This window comes from Lethenteron reissneri, chromosome 21 (assembly GCF_015708825.2).
Source record: "Lethenteron reissneri isolate LAM-NWPU_2019-01 chromosome 21, ASM1570882v1, whole genome shotgun sequence".
NCBI lineage: Eukaryota > Metazoa > Chordata > Hyperoartia > Petromyzontiformes > Petromyzontidae > Lethenteron > Lethenteron reissneri.
In genome coordinates, this window is record NC_083799.1 from 20,750,489 (window position 1) to 20,771,560 (window position 21,072).

At 50.3% G+C, this 21,072-nt stretch overlaps 1 protein-coding gene across 6 annotated transcripts in view; it reads right to left on the reverse strand.

Moving 5' to 3' along the window:
* The window catches only part of LOC133345378 (aryl hydrocarbon receptor-like), an 88,962-nt gene that overhangs the window by 61,138 nt on the left and 6,752 nt on the right, over positions 1-21,072 (reverse strand). Inside the window, exons 1-5 of one of the 6 annotated variants that reach the window (XM_061556079.1) lie at positions 17,292-17,353; positions 15,601-15,659; positions 15,044-15,148; positions 12,959-13,024; positions 214-401 (exon numbers count right to left, since the gene is read on the reverse strand). In XM_061556079.1, coding sequence (XP_061412063.1) covers positions 214-401; positions 12,959-13,024; positions 15,044-15,108 — 319 coding nt within the window. In that variant the 5' untranslated portion in view covers positions 15,109-15,148; positions 15,601-15,659; positions 17,292-17,353. Of the gene's footprint in view, positions 1-213; positions 402-12,958; positions 13,025-15,043; positions 15,186-15,450; positions 15,580-15,600; positions 15,666-17,291; positions 17,354-21,072 lie in introns of those variants that run through there. The other 5 variants (XM_061556076.1, XM_061556078.1, XM_061556080.1 and 2 more) reach the window with 5 other exon arrangements.

Here is a 21,072-nt window from a genome sequence, read left to right on the forward strand (position 1 = left end):
GTAATTGCAATAATTCACCTAAATTTCTTTCAATTGGCATGATAACAGAGCCAAAACTAAACTATTAGAAAAACCTTTTTTTTATTTTACCAGGTAAGGCCGACTGGCAACAAATGGTAGCTCCTATAGTTCCCCACCTTCCATCCCGGCATCGTGCGGACCTCCCGGGAGCAACGGAGCGACCGGGCCATGTCAGGCCGTGGCATCACTCACCGTTGAAGTAGGTCTTGGCGCGTAGATAACTGACACTCAGTCGCAGGATGGACAGCTTGTCCAGTTTGGCCACGACGTCCTGGGGGAAAGGCAGCATGCCAGCCAGCCGTTCCATCTCCGAGTTGAGGCGGTCGCGGTGCCGCTTGGACGGGTTGGTCTTGACCGCCGGGCCGCCCTCCATCTTAGGGCTAAACGGCGCACACGTGCCGGTGAGAAGAACAGGCGCACGTGTGAGTCGGAGCACGGTGAAGGGGCGGCAGCTCATCTCCTAGACCTTTTTTATGTTTTCACTTCCGTCTACCCATCTTTGAGTGTTTCAGCTCCTACAATTGTATCGGTGTAAGCGATGTTCATTTCTTTACACTTAGATTTAATGGGTAAGCACTGCAGAGGGATTAATGAGAAATGAAATGTACGGGATCCGTGTTGACAGTGTTGGCAGTACACGCAGAGACCAAACATATCTCACCACCATTGTGTCTAACAATGCGTTACAACAAAAGTATAAAGTAGGCTGTTGATTTGGCAGTCACCCTCTGTTTAAGCCTAGGATCCAAGTTTCACGAGTAAAAAATATGAAACAATTATTGGCCAAATGGGATACCACTATAACACAACTGTCAGCTTATCTATTACATAACTTGTTTAACACAAACAATGGCAAAAATGAAACGTAAATAATAATGATGTTCAAATATTCAGGATACAGTAACATCTTAATATTGTAAATATAAATGTGTCGTTAAACGCGCCACCACCCAACACAGCCAATTAGTAAGGTTTGTCACGTGAACAAAACATGAAAATTCGTTACTGGTTCAACACACCGGTGTTTGGAGAGTAAACCCACAACATTTACAATTCGAGTACGCCGTTTTGCCGGTAATTACAACCAACTGCATCAGGCGATAGCCTGATATTGGTCGCAAAAGCCTACGTGTTGAACTCATCTTCAATAGTTTAGCAAACTTTGGTTTAGATAAAATATATCTTGAGCAACATTTGCAACGGCCATGACTCTATTAAGTTTGTATTTTCCTAGAGTTCGTTTGCATTGATTATTATGACTGTCATCAAAGGTCTTGTTGTTCATTTATGAAGGAGGCACATTTATGAATTAGTAGACATAACTGTGATCACCTAAAATCACGTAAAAAAACATGTTTGTTTAACAAGTCAGCCATGAGAAATGAATTGCACAATCTGTATTTCCGTTTTCTACCAGAGTATCACTCTCTTCAGCAATTACATGCATAGCATATTTTGCAATAGATGTATTTGATTTACTCTTGCAAAGGTAAGCCACAATGCTAAAATAATACTAATTGCATGTGTACCAAAATGTAAAGCGTTTAAAGTTTAAATGTTATGCAAATATGAAGCAGAGCTATACCACTTTCTCAATCGTTACCATATATACATTACTTGTTTTACAATCGATGAGCATTATCTGATAAGTAAACAAATATCAGCTGTAAAGAAAGCTATGTTGTATAACTACTATGGTTACTGAAAACAAATTGGCTTTCAAAACAACTGCGGTTGAACTAATCTATGTACTGTATAACAATGCATGAGGGAAAATTAATAATTTCACCTCGAGCTAAACACACATGGCCAGATGCACGTGTCGAAAAAAAAGACAGAAACACTTAACCCCTGGAGAGTTGTCCCATTGTCATTGGAAAGATTTTACCAAAAAATCGGACGGAAATAAGCATTTTCCACCATGTGCATCTCACTCGTAGTGTATTTAATAATTATAATGCTACTATATTATCAAAACTTTAGTGATACTGCGTTGGCAGTGGTGCTAAAGCATACATAACTAAAACACTCTAAAAACATTCATCCATAACACTGCCTTAAAAGAAAAAATACGTAAGCAAAGTTGCAGGAAAGAAGCCAGACAGATGGTTTGAATGTGAGTTCGACTTCACTTTACACCATGGTTCCTGATATGAATTAAATGGAAAAAACAATGTAATAGCTTAATAACTTTTACCCATGGAGGAATTAAATAAAGCTTTATCAATTGTCAGGTTCTGGTAATACGTGTACTGAGTGTGTACAGTATTATTCCCTCGTTATTCGCGACTTTGATATCTGCTCTTTTGCCTATCGCATCTGGAACTCTACACGACTGCATCGAGAGAGAAATAAGTAATATAAAAAAAAAACTTTTTTTAAAACACGCTTTTATAAAATGTACTAGTAATGGCAGAACTCCACGACTCCAGGAAGTGGCCCCGAAGCTTGCCACAACGTTAGGGACCGTGGCCAATTACAGCCAACGTCAGTTGACCGTGGACAATTAGACCCAAGCCGAAACATAACATATAAAAATGTATGTAAAAAAATTTGTTTTATTATGATATAATATAGTATTGTCATCAGTATGACATAAGTATACCAAGTTTGCAGTCGATATCACATTGGGAAGTGGGTTAAAATTGAGTTACAAGATTTGAGGATACGACAACAGTGAGTTAAAAGAATGCGTGTAAAAAATGTGATGCGATAATGTAATGAGATGAAGTGAGAGATAAAGTGATGAGAGAGAATGTGATGCAAGAAAGTGATTAGATAAAATGATAGAGTGATGATATCATTTTCACGTACTCACTCGCGTATTTACGTATTTATTGAAGGCAATAAAACAAATTTCAAATAAAATAGGTTTTCGTCGGCCTGTATTGTTATCCACTAAATGTTCTAATCGCGATCATATCCCGAACATATCCCTCGCGAATAACGAGGGAATACTGAACTGCATGATCTCTTCCTCCCTGCGTGTGCACGTGCCCACTCACAGGGTCACGCGCTTCCACATTTTCCAAAAAAACAATTCATACCCAGCGAATTAGGGTATCTGCGCACGTGTGGGTACAGCCCGGGGCGGGGGGGTGGGGTGAGAGTGCTATACTTGGCCACTTCCATCCATTTAGATAGTTTATTCAAAAAGTTAAGTAAACGGATTTTTTTTTTAGCAGGCAAAGAATACGTGTGTACGAAACACTGTGGAAACATTGAATGAAAATAAATATATTTCACAATGTATATAACAAAATATATCCCAAGCTGCATTGAGTCATTACTACCCTGCTTATGCAATATCGCATTGCACTCTGCAGCAACTGCACATTACCATGCTGTGCCATGCCATATTATGATATCACACTATGAAAACCACTTTGCCAACAATAAATACGTTGATGCACAGTGGGGCTTTGTATGCTGGCCATACCACTGCCCATATGAACCTTATGGCGACACCCTGGGGTCCTATAAGCCCCCAGCTCTCGCATAAACATGAAATCATCATTTACACAAAAACTTTGCTCTTTTTCACCAATGGCTTTGAAGGATGGTGGCAAGTCTTGTTAAACTATGCCTTTAAAACTGAAAACTACTTACCTGCAGTACCTCTATTTAAATACACTGTCGAAAAAATCATTTACACCCCTCTGTCAATCATCATGTTTCTCAGTGTGGATTTGTGTATACGCTTTGTAAACAGTACATAAAATAGCACGCCTTTTCAATGCGCTGTTCATATTGTAACAAGCGTTTATACCAATGTTACTCTACAGAGTAGTGGGTCGCCGCTCCTCTTATCCGCATTGATACGCGCGGTATGTGGGGCTATGGCTTAACCGCAAGAAAAAAACCTATCTGCACAGATGCATACCGACAAGAGAAGTATTATCAAACAGGAGGACTTAACGGTGCAACGCATCTCGTCTGTTAAATATCTGCAGGTAATAGGATTGTCATCGATTGATCCTGGCTGCAGACATTGGTAGGTCACAAATAATAATGAAGATAAGAGAGCAGTTTCACTGTGTTATGCATCCCGTTATGACAAATAAAGGACTTAAGTCCTTTAGGCCATGGGTCCCCAACCCCCGTGACCTGTTAGGAACCAGGCCGCACAGCAGTAGGTGAGCGGTGAGTCCGCACGTGTTGCCAGCCCATTATTTTATTTACCACTTCCATCCGCGCCTCTTTCCCGCACTGCGCACTTGTCACAGGCACAGTTTTGGTAAGCCCACAAGTTGCTAACCCCTAGCCAAAATGAGCAAAAAAAACAAACGTCGCTGGAGAGCTTCTTTGAAAAGGATGGTAAGACCCAATGATGACCTCTCCCCCAGCGGTCCGTGAAAAAATTCACGAAACAGGTCCCTGGTGCCAAAAAGGTTGGGCACCGCTGCTGTAGGCAGTTTGAGCAGCTTTGGATACGACTTATGATCCTGCCCAAACCCGAGCATTGAGTGGCATTCGCTTGTTCAGCTCTTGTGCGCATTCGTCCTCGCTGCTGCGCTTGGACATGACAACAGAATGATCCGCGCCACGTGGGTCGCGCCATTTATGTGCGCGGTGGGACGGAGTCGCCAAAAATGTATTAATTACGATTTTGACTTCCGTTTATTCGGGACCCCGGGGTCCCGCCATGAGGTTCATATGTAGAACAGCCATAATATCACTGGTTCATGAACTTCATTTATTCAGGCTGCAAAAGGTCAAATATATAGGAACCCGACTGCAACCTAAAAGATAACATCTTATTTTGCGTATCAGCATCGTGATATTATAAACGTTGCACAGCCCTTTCCTCTTCATGGAATTTCGACTTCTTACCAACTACAGCACTACATGTACAGAATAACAATTTCCCATGGTAATGTTCACGTGTGATAACTACTGTACAGTATTCAATATTGCATAAGCATGCAATGAAAATACGCCTATCATGGATAAGTACAGAATGAATCCCGTGGCGAAATCTTGCAGTCAAGCATGTTTTGAGAGACATTTGGGATTAATAAATGTCCTAACTTTCCATAGGGACTCGCAAACTCATACAGGAATACAAGAGTAAGATCCCCCATACAGCCTTAGCAGACGGTTGGAGCAAGTGCTGTTAGCGAGCATCACCTAAGGGGGCAGGTGACCAGCACCACGCCTGGCCGCCTTTGTCTCCCTTGCGGCGATGTTTACACATCACACCAGTGTCTCATTTGAGGCTGAGTCAACTATGGGAGGCCCAGGACCGGTTCAGATATTCGTCACCGATGTTGGTCGTGAGCGGGAATGGAACTCAGATCGCCGGGTTCGTAGTTCGGCGCGCTGACCCCTACACTACCGCTCCCCACTTATAAGCACACAAAGGTACTGACACGTTTCACAATTCCTCCTAACCCACGCAGACAGGTGAACATGGACACACGAACGAGCAATAACATGATGCACTGCTTCTTCGTAAACAAAACCTGTGCTCTCGCTAACACGCAGGGTATATGGGAAAGGTAATACGGTGGGCAACACACATCGGAACAAGGCATACAGACATATATATCACACTTTCAAATATCCAAGAAAAAGTCCTGTGTCCTTACGAACAACATAGCTGACACAATCCAAGCCAAATTGTGATTTATTTTAGTGACTGTCACCCCTTGAGAATGTGTTCACTGTACATACAGGAAGCTCATTATCAGTGTTGTGTTTTTTTTTTAATGAAACATTACACAATGGAAAAGTCTGATATCTGAGGTGGTTGTCTCTGTAAGAAGGACAATATGTAATCACCATGTGTCTTTGAAATCAGATGTGTAGGGCTGTTACAGAGGGTCTGTTTGTGTAGGGCTGTTTACATAGGGGCTAATGGAAAACAGACACAGTGGGCGGGGTCTCCGTGAGCACACGGGGTGGTGCCCGCAACGACGTCCGTACTGGACGGCGTGAGGGGGGTTTCGATCCTCTAACGGGGTATAAAAAGGGTTGAGCCAGAGAGCTCGGGGCTCAGTCTTAGAGTAGTTAAGAGAAGAGAGAAGACCAGCCAGATAGGCCCTGGACTCCCCCTGGGACGCCGCCCTTGTAAGGGCAGTGCAGGCTGGAGCCAGTGGCGTGGTCCCGGAACCAGAGTCAGACCTCTGGGATTCCGGGTACCGTAGCCCGACTAACCAGTGTCGGGCCAGACAGCCTCCCCTAGCCCGTTAGCGGAGGACTCAGCTAGGAAGGCTAGCTAGGGGTGAATTCCCAGTTGTACGGGTGAGGGGGCCGATACATCCCTCTAGTACTGTAAGCCCTTTGTGTAAATAAATACGTGTGCCTTACCCCGTTGTCCACGCGTCTTCAACAACACTTCATCTGGCGTCAGAAGAACCAAGAACATGGACACGCGCCAAACAGCTCGAGCCAGGGAACAGCGGGCGGAGGACGCCGCCGAAATTGCCGAGCCCGAGATGGCTCTACTAGACGACGTGCAGCCGGGGCCGGATGCGGGCTTACCGGAGCATCGCCATGAAGAGGAGCAGCGGGGAGACGACCTGAGGCTGGCTCATGAGAGGCTGGCGGAACTGCTCTACGCCGCTGCCGCTGCGCTGGGGGACATCACACGGCTGGCGGCTGGTGGTCCACCGCGGGGCGAGAGGAACTGGCGTGTGGAGCGCCTTCCCGCCATTTCTGAAGATTTAAATTTTGAAATTCCCGCCATCGACGCAGCGACCGCTAGGGGCGTGGCCAACCTCAACCTGGGGTCCGACATCGGCCGCGCTGGGGCTGCTGCATCAACGACGGAGGAGGGCGCGTCATCAAAGCTGCGACAGGCGATGCCATCTGCCATTCGCGCCGAGACGCAGCCGAGTCGGGGAGGCAGCAGTCCACGGGACTCCACGGCAGCCGCTGCGCTACACCAAAGGCTGCCCCCGCTTAAAGAATTCGTGGGCGCAGAGGGCGACTGGAGCGGCTTTCAAAGACGCTTCCTCGCCCACCAGGAGATGGCTAAATGGACGGACGAAGAAGCTCTCAGCGCCCTGCCGGCGCTCCTGGACGGCGACGCGCTTGCCGCCCTAACATCGGCACCCAAGGAAAGGCGCTCCACGTTACCGATGGCGCTGCAGCTGCTGGGAGGGGTCTACGGACCGTCGGCGGAATGCAGACAAGAGTTCTACGACCGCAAGCGGGGAGAGAAGGAGTCGCCCCTAGCGTACCGAACGAGCCTCCTGGCGATGGCCAAGTCGGCCTTCCCCCGGATGGATGACGACGGCATCGACGCTATGGTAACGGAGAAGATACTCCTCCTGGCCGACGATCTAGACATCGCTGTCGTCGCACAGGAGGACGCGGAAATGACATCGCTCCAGGCGGCGCGGCTCCTCCACGCAAACCTCCTGTCGCTTCGACGCAAAGCCAGCAGGGCATCGGCGGGGCGTGCGGTGGCTGCAGCCACCCTTCCGACGGAGGAACTCTACGCCGTCGACCACCGACGGCAACAGGCGACGAGTGCAAGGCCGGGCCAGGACGGGTCAGGCCGTTCCGACCACTCGTCACCTCCGGCGTCGCTCCCGCGGTGTTATAACTGCGGCGTCCGGGGCCACGTCGCCTCGGGGTGCCGCTCTCCTCGTCAGCGCGGGACGACACCTCACCGGGACGACGGGCCTCATCCCAAGCTCCACCGTCAAAAACCGGCGAGTCGCGGCACCCCACACGTTTGGCCCACACACACACCCGTCACGCACTCAAACACCGCGACGAGAGGGGGGCCGGTATCACGCACCATCGCACCATCACGCACCACTCCGGGTACCCATATCGAACCCGGCCAGTGGTCCGTGCTGGCCGATCGTGTGGTTGCCGCATCGTCGGGGTCGTCGGCCGTTGTAGGATATATCGACGGGGTGGAAGTGCGCATCCTGGTCGATACGGGGGCATCGGCGACTATTATTTCGGAATTAATTTACAATATTCTCCCTGTCCGGAGCCGTCCTTTGATGCCTGTTAACGTACCATTCTATGCGGCTAACGGGGGCTCACTTGGCATCATCGGACAAATTCGTGCCCAAATTTGTATTGGGGAAATTAAATTGTCTGGGCCGATTTTTGTTTCGTCCTCGCTGGCGGTTCCGTGCCTGCTGGGGACGGACTTCCTGGCCAAAATGCCGATTGTAATTTTGATCGACCAGGGGTGCATAGAGCTTCCATCGGGCAGACGCATGGCGTTCCTGCCATCACCAGTTGCGACTCGGACGGCGTTCGCGACGGTGCCGGCGTTCGTGGAGAGAACGGTACGCGTTCCTCCGGGAACGCAAATGTTGGTGCCCTTGAAGCTTCGGCGGCCCCTCGTTAAGGGTGCCGGGGCGCAAGGGGTACTGTTGGGACCGTCGAGGGCCGGGGTTAGTGGACCTGATTTACTACCGGCCCAGACCATAGTGAGAGGGGATAGTGAACCCTTCATCGCGGTCCTAAACGTGGGCTCGCGGACGGTGGTGCTCCCACAGGGGACCGTGCTTGCTCACGCAACGCCGGTGCCGTGTGAGGAGCCCGCCGTCAATTCCGTCAACACTGTCCCTGCGTCGCGACCGCGTTCGGACAGCGATGAAGGGTGGCTCGAGGCGCTTTGTGCGGGATCGACGGACCTGTCCGATTCAGAGCGTCAACAACTTAAAACGCTATTGCGAGAATTTTCCGACGTTTTTAGTCGAGATAAATATGATTTGGGCTGCACTCACTTGCTGCGTCACCATATTGACACGGGTGACAGCGCGCCAATTCGCCAAAATCCGTTTCGGTTGAGTCCCGCCGAAAAGGAACATGTCAAATCGGCTGTTGATGACATGTTAGCCGCGGACATCATTTCTCCTTCCACCAGCCCTTGGGGAGCGCCGATCGTCCTGGTTAAAAAGCAGGACGGTTCGTTGCGGTTTTGCGTTGACTTCCGGCGTCTTAATAAAATTTCGGTTGCCGACGCATACCCGCTCCCTCGGATGGATGAATCGCTTGACGCTTTGGCGGGAGCGCGATTCTTTTCCACACTCGATTTACTTTCGGGATTCTGGCAGCTTCCTCTGGATGATGAGTCTAAGCCTAAAACTGCTTTTCGTACACCGCACGGCTTGTTTCAATTCAACAGGTTGCCGATGGGCTTGCACTCAGCGCCGGCAACTTTCCAGCGTTTGATGGAATTGGTTTTGGCTGGACTGCAATGGGAGTCGTGCCTCATTTATTTGGATGACGTTATCGTCTTTAGTAAAACTTTTGATGACCATCTCCAGAGGTTGCGGGCAGTTTTCCTAAAGATGCGGGCTGCTAATTTGAAATTTAAGCCCCAAAAATGCCATTTGTTGCGTGATTCGGTGCGTTATTTGGGGCACATCGTGGGACGCTCGGGTATTGCTACCGATTCCCGCCAAAACGCAGTGTGTCAGCTCCTGGCCGACTCCCACCACAGTGGGAGAGGTCAGGAGTTTTATTGGGTTCGCGTCGTATTATCGACGGTTTGTTGCTGATTTTGCAACAATTGCAAAACCCCTGCACGCTCTAACATCTAAAGGGGTTCGTTTCCACTGGGGTCAAGAGGAGGAGGCTGCGTTCCGCTCCCTTCGGGACGCCCTGGTGAAAGCCCCTCCCTTGATCTACCCTGATTTTTCGAAACCCTTTTTGCTCGACACCGATGCGAGCAACACGGGTATTGGGGGTGTGCTTTCCCAGGTGGTTGATGGCGTTGAACGGGTGGTCGCATACGGTAGTCGGGTGTTGTCTCCTGCGGAGCAGAGATATTGTGTTACCCGTAGAGAACTGTTGGCCAACAGTACCGCCCATATCTGTACGGTCGGCATTTCACCGTCCGCACAGATCATGCGGCACTACAGTATGCCCTGCGAGTTCAACAACCATCGGGACAGTTGTCTCGATGGTTGGAGGTTCTCCAGGATTTTGATTTTGAGACCACTTACCGTAAGGGCGTTCGCCATACCAACGCGGACGCTCTGTCACGCATGCCAACCGCCTCGGAATGTGCATGCCTCCTGGGGTCGGGACGTTGCAGACCTTCAGGGGACGCATCGGTCCCGATCCTGGCAGCCACCGACGATGACGAGCCACTGGCTGATAATTCTATCGAACAACAGGGAAGGGATTCCCTGTTGGGGTTGCCCGTCACTGAGTGGGGGCGCCTCCAAATGGAGGACACCTCCCTCCTCGGGTGGCGTCGTCGCGTCGGGGGTGCTGGCCGGGTGAAAGGTGATTCGGGTGCATGGGAAATGGTACAGGGTCTGCTCATGCACTGGGACGCAAAATCACAGCGACATCGGCTGGTCGTCCCTTCGGAGTTGCGAGGCAAAGTGGTGTGGGCCGCGCATGAGCGCCTGTTACATCTGGGGACTCTAAAGACCCTCGCACTAATACAGCTAGATTTTTTTGGCCTGGTATGACAAAGGATGTGGGGGATCTTCTGAGTTCATGCCCGCGGTGTGCGCAGCGGAAACCGCCGGCGCGGGAGTCTAACCCGCCTTTACAATCGATCAAGGTGTCCAGAATAAATGAGCTGGTCGCACTGGACATCTTGGGCCCATTTCCCGCCACCCCCAGGGGCAATAAGTATTTGCTGACAGGTGTCGAGTATTTTACGCGCTGGCCCATGGCCTGGCCCCTTGCCAACCAGTCGGCAGCAGCCATCGTGGACGCCTTTGTTCAGGGATACGTCCTGGACAAAGGTGCCCCGGAACGGCTGCTGACCGACCAGGGTAAAAATTTTTCCAGCAAATTACTTAAACAAGTCTGTGACCTCTTAGGCACAAAGAAAATTCGGACCTCCCCGTATCACCCACAGACTGACGGAATGGTCGAGCGCCTGCATCGCACCATTTCGTCAATGATGGCACAGCAGGTCTCAGATTCCCAGACTGATTGGGACCTGCATATTCAGGGGGTCTTGGCGGCATATCGGATGGCACCCCATGCAGCTACGGGGTTTTCCCCCTTTTACCTTATGTACGGTCGCGAACCCGACCCGCCTGTTCGCGCCCAGCTGCAGATCCCCGACCAGCAAGGTAAAACAAAATTGGCTGACCACGTCAAATTTAATTTGGCTAAGTTAACAGAGGCACGGGATGCTGCGAGGTTAAACTCGGACCTCCGTCAAAAGGCGAACGAGCGCCTCAGGTTGGGTCGAGCGCATGTCATACAGTGGAAACCGGGGGACAGGGCATGGTTGCACTGTCCCCAAGTACCCCTGGCTACCTCCCCAAAGCTGGCGCGACCGTGGCGGGGGCCTGTGGAAGTGGTCGAGGTCCTGCGACCACAGTGCGTGCGCATTCGTTGGGGGAAGCGGCGATGGTTCGTGCACCCCTCTCGGTTGAAACCTTTCGTCGCGGCACACAAACCCACTTCACACATGCGTGGCCAGACGTGTGGGGGGTCGACCGACTCACTAGGTCCGTCCCCACCGCGCTCACCTAATGCCTTGCCGGCCGTGCCACCTCCAGGTGCATCGAGACTGACGGGCTCACGCCCGACCACCCCTTCTGGGGATACCAACAGTCACGAGGCATCAGAGGAGGCCCCGCTCCCGGACGGACGATTGCCACCTGACGGTCCGCCACCCGGGGTTCCCCCGTGTGAGGGGCCCGCCGCAAGGACACGCGCAAAAATGCGCAAACTGTTGTGAAACCGCAAGGACACGCGCAAAAATGCGCAGACTGTTGAGGAACCGCAAGATTTGTATATATATGTTGTGTTCATTGTGTGTTGTGTGGGGGGGGGGGTGTCCCCTGCCCATTGGTGTGCATTGTGGCTTCGCTACAAATTGTATATAGCTCGTTCTTACGGTATCCGTATTTATTCGGGGGGGGGTGCGTCGGATTGTTCCCTTTCGGGGTTGAGGGTTTTGTTGTTGTCATTGTCGTTGTTGTTGTTGTTACTGTTGGTTCCTTCAAGTTAGCGTTAAAAACGTTTTTTTAAGGCACACGCGGGGATCCAGGGGTTGAATAACCTTTATTGAAAGTTGTTGCAGCCGGGACGGCTGCGAGCTGTACAGGGGGGGGTGATGTAGGGCTGTTACAGAGGGTCTGTTTGTGTAGGGCTGTTTACATAGGGGCTAATGGAAAACAGACACAGTGGGCGGGGTCTCCGTGAGCACACGGGGTGGTGCCCGCAACGACGTCCGTACTGGACGGCGTGAGGGGGGTTTCGATCCTCTAACGGGGTATAAAAAGGGTTGAGCCAGAGAGCTCGGGGCTCAGTCTTAGAGTAGTTAAGAGAAGAGAGAAGACCAGCCAGATAGGCCCTGGACTCCCCCTGGGACGCCGCCCTTGTAAGGGCAGTGCAGGCTGGAGCCAGTGGCGTGGTCCCGGAACCAGAGTCAGACCTCTGGGATTCCGGGTACCGTAGCCCGACTAACCAGTGTCGGGCCAGACAGCCTCCCCTAGCCCGTTAGCGGAGGACTCAGCTAGGAAGGCTAGCTAGGGGTGAATTCCCAGTTGTACGGGTGAGGGGGCCGATACATCCCTCTAGTACTGTAAGCCCTTTGTGTAAATAAATACGTGTGCCTTACCCCGTTGTCCACGCGTCTTCAACAACACTTCAGATGTATACAAATGGTGTCATCTTTTGTGACAGCATAAAAACACAACAGAAATGATGTTCCAGTGCAGATATATTATTGTGTACTCTTAGGTTTTTTCGGTAAAGTCACGTAGGTAAAAATAAATAATAAAAATTACAATAATAGAAATAATAATAGAAATCAAATTATAAATCACGACGTTTCGGAGGCAACACAAGTCTCCGTCATCAGGTGGGACCGTCACAGCTAAATTTACTGTATCAAGTGAGGCAAAATCCAAGAGACAAGCTCTTAAATACAAGTTAAGGGGGAGGGGGGGCTATTATATTATTGTGTCACAAGGTAAGACTTGTAAACAATGCGGTGGCTTTAGCATTCTGTTACGTTTTCGGGTTGTACCATGTGTTTGGCATGATGTCCAACGGTTCACTCCATGTGCTGGCATCATGTTCAGGAACTGAATTCCTAAAGAAACTCCCGGCACATGGAGTGAAACGTCAGATTTCATGCTGAATAACATGCAGTACAATAATAATACATACTGTATCGGACAGCTACACCGTGTTTTTAACGTAAAACAACACACATTCCGCTAAAGGTAAGATATCGAAAAAAGGTGTCTGCATCGCTCAGTCCTATTTAAAGACGAGCATTTCTGGGTGAACTACACACCACCATTACATCTCAAAAGGCTGTATACAAATTGCACCGTGGGGTTGAACGGAAGTTTGGAACAATGGGTGCTCAAAAACCAGTTTAGGGCTGACACCAACAAAACGAAACGACCAGCTTTTCACGCATCATGATTTCATAACAAATTCCCGCCAACAACCCTGAAAATAATGTAAACAAAAAAGGGCCCAGCTCCTTTTAGGGCAACAACAATGTGATCGTTCTCATTCAACATTTTTATGAAATGAAATGGGGTGTTGTGAGTCTTGCAGAATATAGAGCATCCAGTGTAATATTACGCGTCCTTGTGTGAAAGCTGTACAGGATCGCTGTTTTCAAATATGAAGCCAGTGTCATAACATCTTGAAAATATACGCGCATCAATTTTACATATGCAGTAGAGGTACTTCTTAATACATTAGCGATTAACCGATAGACACAACACCGTGTCTATTTAATCTAGTAATCGTTAACAGTCTTGTAAATGTGGCCATTGTATTATAGACTGTTGCGAACAGAAATGCAGCGATACAACAACAGGGGCTCAATGGATAAACAGATAGGCATATTGACCGGACAGAGTTTCGGGTGAACATGCAGGTAGGTCAAGGAGGTTTGGTGGGCATTCAGGAAGTCAGGAAGCAAGACAAATACCCTAGTTTATCTTGTCAATCCATACGGTTTACCCCGTATTCTTGTACAGGGAAATCGAGTTTTCAGGTCCATACACGTACAGCCGTTTCAATACGGGCAGAAAAAAAACTTTGTCTATTTGTTTGTGTTTCTCCCTTGTGATGGGCCTTTGTAGGATGAACGTTGATATTTATAAGGGGCACGGGGTGACCAACAAGGTCTAAATTGATCTGTAATTAAGTCCCGGCACCACACAGTGACAGGGTACAAGTCACTACACATGCAAGTTGACGGGCAGAGCGTTGAGTATATAATCAGACACGGGAGTGAATTGTCGCAAAGGCAGGTGAGTAGTCAGATAGGTAAGTTGATAAGTCAGATAGGTGAGAATGTGTATAACAGGTGAGTGGGTATTCGGTTTAGTGGATAGCAGTACAGGTGAGAGTCAGGTGAGTGCTTGGCCAGGCAGGTGAGCGAACATGAAGCCGAATGGGGAGACATTTGAGTGTGGACTGGCAGACAAGTAAATATACAGGTGAGTGGATTGTAGGAAGAGGGGGGGGGGGGAGAGAGCGACGAGACAGGTGAGGGGATTGTCGAATTGGCAAGGGGGGTTCAAGCGTAAGGTGGATGCTGAGTGGGTGATGAGACGGGTGAATAACGGGTTGACAGATGATGTTGTAGTTGAGTAGTGGGTGACAGGTAAGGTAGTGGGTGACAGATGATGTTGTAGTTGAGTAGTGGGTGACAGATGATGTTGTAGTTGAGTAGTGGGTGACAGGTAAGGTAGTGGGTGACAGATGATGTTGTAGTTGAGTAGTGGGTGACAGATGATGTTGTAGTTGAGTAGTGGGTGACAGGTAAGGTAGTGGGTAACGGATGATGTTGTAGTTGAGTAGTGGGTGACAGGTGATGTTGTAGTTGAGTAGTGGGTGACAGGTAAGGTAGTGGGTAACGGATGATGTTGTAGTAGAGTAGTGGGTGACAGGTGATGTTGTAGTTGAGTAGTGGGTGACAGGTAAGGTAGTGGGTGACAGATGATGTTGTAGTTGAGTAGTGGGTGACAGGTGATGTTGTAGTTGAGTAGTGGGTGACAGGTAAGGTAGTGGGTAACAGATGATGTTGTAGTTGAGTAGTGGGTGACAGGTAAGGTAGTAGTCGTCAAGTCGTGCCATGTACCTGCGCTGGACGGGCTTCTTGCGCTTGCGGCTCGCGTACAGGCTGATGCCCAGAGTCGAACTCATGTCGGCGGCTTCTTCCTTCCAGCACGATGAGTCGTTTGGGCTGTCCGGTGACAACAGTGTTCACGTCACCGTGGCGTCTTCACGCGAACACCCACGGGCAGAACGATTCAATGCGAGATGGTTTGGGGTCTTGAACTCAAAGAAACTGCAGCCAGCAAACTACGTATGGAGATCAGCAGCGTGTGTTGTAGATGAAGAACACGCACCACCGAAGTAATGTAACAGGGTTCGAGTAGCATTTGCACCCACGACCTCTGAACTTTCCTACAAGCAACCTTTAACAATCACGAGTTGAGATCAACTACGGCGCTACACCACCGCGTTAGGCATTTCGGCACTTACACATAGCAATTCGATGCGCTCGTAGACGACGGCTCTGACAGCTTTACGGTCTCAAAGCAGACACAGAGAAGTAAGCCAACAACGAATGGTCGCGATGAAGGAGATGGTACGAATGGCGAGATACGTCGACGGTGAGACCGTGCGACTCACCCGAATTCGTCTCTGGCACCAGAGTCACGACCAGCGCTCGGAGCCTCCTCGCTCGGGCGCTGGGGAATGGACAACGCGCAGCTCAGCGCAAGCCACGGGGGGGGCGCCTCCTCCAGCCCCTCCCCTCGTTCACTCACTGCCCAGCCCCTCCCCTCGAACCCAGCCCCCTCCCCTCGTTCACTCACTCCCCGGGCCCTCCCCTCGCACCCAGACCCCTCCCCTCGTTCACTCACTGCCCAGCCCCTCCCCTCGAACCCAGACCCCTCCCCTCGTTCACTCACTCCCCAGCCCCTCCCCTCGTTCACTCACTCCCCAGCCCCTCCCCTCGTTCACTCACTCCCCAGCCCCTCCCCTCGTTCACTCACTCCCCAGCCCCTCCCCTCGTTCACTCACTCCCCGGGCCCTCCCCTCGCACCCAGACCCCTCCCCTCGTTCACTCACTCCCCAGCCCCTCCCCTCGTTCACTCACTCCCCAGCCCCTCCCCTCGCACCCAGACCCCTCCCCTCGTTCACTCACTCCCCAGCCCCTCCCCTCGTTCACTCACTCCCCAGCCCCTCCCCTCGTTCACTCACTCCCCAGCCCCTCCCCTCGTTCACTCACTCCCCAGCCCCTCCCCTCGTTCACTCACTCCCCGGGCCCTCCCCTCGCACCCAGACCCCTCCCCTCGTTCACTCACTCCCCAGCCCCTCCCCTCGTTCACATCACTCCCCAGCCCCTCCCCTCGCACCCAGACCCCTCCCCTCGTTCACTCACTCCCCAGCCCCTCCCCTCGTTCACTCACTCCCCAGCCCCTCCCCTCGTTCACTCACTCCCCAGCCCCTCCCCTCGTTCACTCACTCCCCAGCCCCTCCCCTCGTTCACTCACTCCCCGGGCCCTCCCCTCGCACCCAGACCCCTCCCCTCGTTCACTCACTCCCCAGCCCCTCCCCTCGTTCACTCACTCCCCAGCCCCTCCCCTCGCACCCAGACCCCTCCCCTCGTTCACTCACTCCCCAGCCCCTCCCCTCGTTCACTCACTCCCCAGCCCCTCCCCTCGCACCCAGACCCCTCCCCTCGTTCACTCACTCCCCAGCCCCTCCCCTCGTTCACTCACTCCCCAGCCCCTCCCCTCGTTCACTCACTCCCCAGCCCCTCCCCTCGCACCCAGACCCCTCCCCTCGTTCACTCACTCCCCAGCCCCTCCCCTCGTTCACTCACTCCCCAGCCCCTCCCCTCGTTCACTCACTCCCCAGCCCCTCCCCTCGTTCACTCACTCCCCGGGCCCTCCCCTCGCACCCAGACCCCTCCCCTCGTTCACTCACTCCCCAGCCCCTCCCCGAGTCGTTCACTCCCCTTCCTCTCCCCTTGGCCCACAGCCCCTCCCCTCGTCCCCCAGTTACCCCCCCCCCCTTCGTTCCCCAAAACCCAGTCGCTCCCCCAGTCGCCCACTTTGCTACCCCTCCCCTCGTCCCCCAACCCCTCCCCTCGTCCCCCAACCCCTCCCCTCGTCCCCCAACCCCTCCCCCATAGTCCCCCCCCCCCACCTAGTCCATCCACACCCCAGCCCCTAACACAGAGTCCGCACCCCACTCCCCCAGCCCCTCCCCTCGCCTCCCCTACACCCCTCCCCTCGCCCTCCACAGCCCAAGCCCCTCCCCCTACACCCCAAGCCCCTCCCCTCGCCCTCCACCACCCCAAGCCCCTCCCCTACCACGGCTCTCCGATGCGGAACGAACAACACGGGCGAGGGACCGCGCGCATTTGCGCGACGTTCTGCGCACGTTGTTGCTGCTGCTGCTGCACGCTCGGGATGAGGGCGTGAACTTGGCCGAGATTGGGTGCCTCCCTCCCGCCCATTGTGACGTAGCAGGGGTAGGGGTCAATCACGGTCATTAGCATATGAACGAACGCTGAAGACAACTTTTCGTTTCATCTTCTTGGTTCTTTCGGTAAAGTCACGTAGAAGGGAAGTAATCAAATAATAAAAATAAAACATAATGAAAACCAGGTCCGTCGAGGCATTCAGACTCTGTCGCCTCGACGGACCTGGTTTTCACCTGAGGACGGCTGCTTGCGTTGCGGCCGAAACGTCGTGAGAATAATTTTATTATGTTTTATTTTTATTATTTTATTACTTCCCTTCTACGTGACTTTACCGAAAGAACCAAGAAGATGAATCCCTGCAGTCACGAAAGCTTTAAATCAAAATTTAGTTTTCGTTTCCTGGAGGTGCACGGTTGGAATCACACGAGTGTCGGTTCGATGCTGTATATTTGGAGTTTGCGTGTCTCTCTCCCTCTGGTCGCGTAGATGTTTTCCTCCGGGACCCTCCGGGTTTTCCTTCCACATTTGGAAACGTGCGTTTAGAGAATGTGGCTGCTGCTATAAATGTCCACGTGATAAGCCACTTTCGTTGAAGCTATCATTTGGGGCCAGGTCGCTTCTGCAAAAATAACTTTGTAGTTCAGTGGGCCGTGCCTGGTAAAATAAAAATAGTTATCGCCTCATCCTTTAACTCGATCAAACAACCCTATTGGGACGCCTGAAAGTTGCCTCTTTTGCAAGGGCTACCTGGGCATTGAGAAAGAAAGCGGCACACGTGGAAAAGAGAGCATACCTAATTGAATGACATCGTCGAAACTTAAGAAAAGTTTGGCAATGCTCAAGAATAATATCGGAGTAATGAAATCAGCTGGTGGGTGCAGATGATGGATGGATTATTGCATCGTGATATGCGACAAAGGCGGCGTTGGGAGGCCTGCATCTATCAGTGGATTGATCTTGGCTGATGAAGGTTGATGGGCTAGCCTGTCTGACTTGCTACAATGTCCTGTCAGTCTCAACATCGATGTGTGCTATGAAGGACCATTGCCCAAAACGTCGCCTGTTATAAAACAGTATTTGGTGATGCTGTCAGTGGTGCAGAAGCACACCTGATGAACACTGTTCAGCCGGCAGGACTGAATGAACACCTCACTTTAACTTAAAACATTACTTTATTATTGAGTGCTAAGCAAAACTTACGCCTTTTTCGTTTCGTTTAGTTTCATATACTGTGTGTACAGTACCTAATTTTATTTCTCAAACTTCTCTGCCTCAGGAAATGTAGAGCAGTAAAAATGTGTTCTGTTCAGATGGTGAATGCATTGTTCTCTGGATTGTACCGTAAACAAACCTTCCCACAATGCAATGCGCCAGCAACATTTTATAACTTTACTTTTAATGTAAAAGAGATGATTTCCCACAACTTTTTGACTGTTGAAGGGTGTCCATGTTATTTCAATGGTTGCGAATAGGTGTATATTCATATGCTTTTTTACATTTTAAATCGTGTTAAGTACAGCCTGCAGCCTGAATGTGATGAGTTTCATACAATATTACAAAAAAGTTGTACCGGTTGAACAAATACTGTTAGATCTTATTAAAATGAAAGCTGCATTCACCTTTCCCGCCCGATAGGTTGCGGATATTAAGTCTGTACAGCCCTGCAGCAAGTAGAGTACAGTCGTGTGATACTGTACCATACACTACCACATTGGGTGCCTTGGGCAACAAAGTTATTCACTCCCTAACTCCCAGACGTCAACAACTTGCAATGGGGGTGTTTTCTTTCAACAAGGTCTCATGGTTTTGCCCTGACTACTGCATACCACAGTAGCATCTGCTCAGTAGCTGACAGGTAACCCCACAGTTGTGTGGGCGAAAACTTCCAACTACGGGGAAGGAACAAACAGTTCTGAACACGTGGGCGGTAATCAATTTGCGTCAATAAAGTAGTTGATCCATGGTTTTTGTTTGGGGGGCGGGCGGGCTGGTGGGAAATAATAACCGTGGACTCGTACAGGGTCTTTCAAGGTCAGCAGAGCCCCGCATTGCAAGTCCAATGCAATGTGCTTTGTGAGAGTGCGGGTACCACCACAAAGCAACCCCTTTGAGTGCACGAGAGCAGCAAGAGGGCATGGTGGGCATTGCATTCCCAGCCAGAACTCCATCGCACCAAAATCTTGCCCCAGTGAATGTAGATATTGTATGTTGAACTTCTTCCGTGCCGTACGTAACACACCGTGCTAATCGGATGTGCGGTTGAAGGACGACAACATATCACAGTCACGTTCACTGAACAGCAACCACGCACACATTATTATCAAATCTGCCAGTGACAAGACGAACCCATCATGAAGAAATAACACACAAATCCCATGCCTGTCATGAAACTGGCCGTGTTTCTCACGTAATAGTTGCGGTCGTAACTTAGCGACCCCAAGAGAATTCAGGAAAATTGTTTTATATTAAAAAAGTGTAAGGGACTGGCATTTTCTGCTTTGTCACATACAGATCTAATGGCTTGAGTTAGTCGAGTGATAAATGCGTTTAAAATCTATTTTAAACCAAACGTAAGTGCCATTTTATTCTCTCAAACTATGTGCGGTATATTCAGTACGAAAAGGCAGTGGTGTTTTAAAGTGGTGTACAATAACTCATTGTTGAAACGTCAGTAATCTATCACAGAGTAATGTCAGCAAATCATGCGCCGCCCATAATACGGTAACCAAGAGTCCACGGCACATTGCGACGCAGTGTTTGTAATTTTACGTGCAAGATGAATGAGCCACTTTCCATGGTGCCGAACTGGAATCGACGTACATCTCCTCGAAGCCACCGGGTGGACACTCAACCTCGTCCGGGCTGCCACGTGACGCGGTGGAGCTCGCGTGAACCGGCCCACGCTTGTAAACGCGTTCGCGATGCAAGTCAGAGAGAGATGGGCTTTTGTAAAATGGTTAGGCGACAACAAGGTCTCAAGAGGGGGGTTGGTGGCGCAGCGGTTAGCGCAGTGCTGCGCTATCAACCCGGCCACCCGAGTTCAAATCCTGGGCCACGTTTGATATCAGTGGCGAGTGGTGTATGACAACACTGGCCCCGATCACCAATACGAAAACATAGGAAATACAGTCGTGACAAATGCACGAATACCACTAATGAATGTGCAGGACTATAAACACAAAGTGCAATCCTGTCTATTGAATGGTCTTTGTAAGATAGGTATTCGTGTACATTGAGTGCACTGCGGTGTAAAGATGTGTGTACTGTATAACAAGCTATAAATGTAAATATTCGAATTCTTGGCCAACATTTTGTTGTGGGAAGATGTTCATTGAAGATACGTAGCCATTCATACAACGACCAGGTGCCAATGACATGAGTTCCTTTCAAGGACTGGTCTCCATCAAAATTACAAATGACAGTACCTGTTTATCTTTTAATCAAGAGAGACAAAACATTAATAGGTTTCAAAGCTGGAAACTTTTTGGTTCCCAGTTTTATCCCAATTGTGCTATCGGTGTCATGTCATAAAACAATCAATTTATATGCATTGCAGAGTAGAGAAGGGCAACCCATTGTTAGAGAATGGCCTACAGAAGCAGATACCACAGAACTACCCCAGAAACATTTTCAAGTGAACTCTGCTCAACAGGGGAAAGCATGTTCCC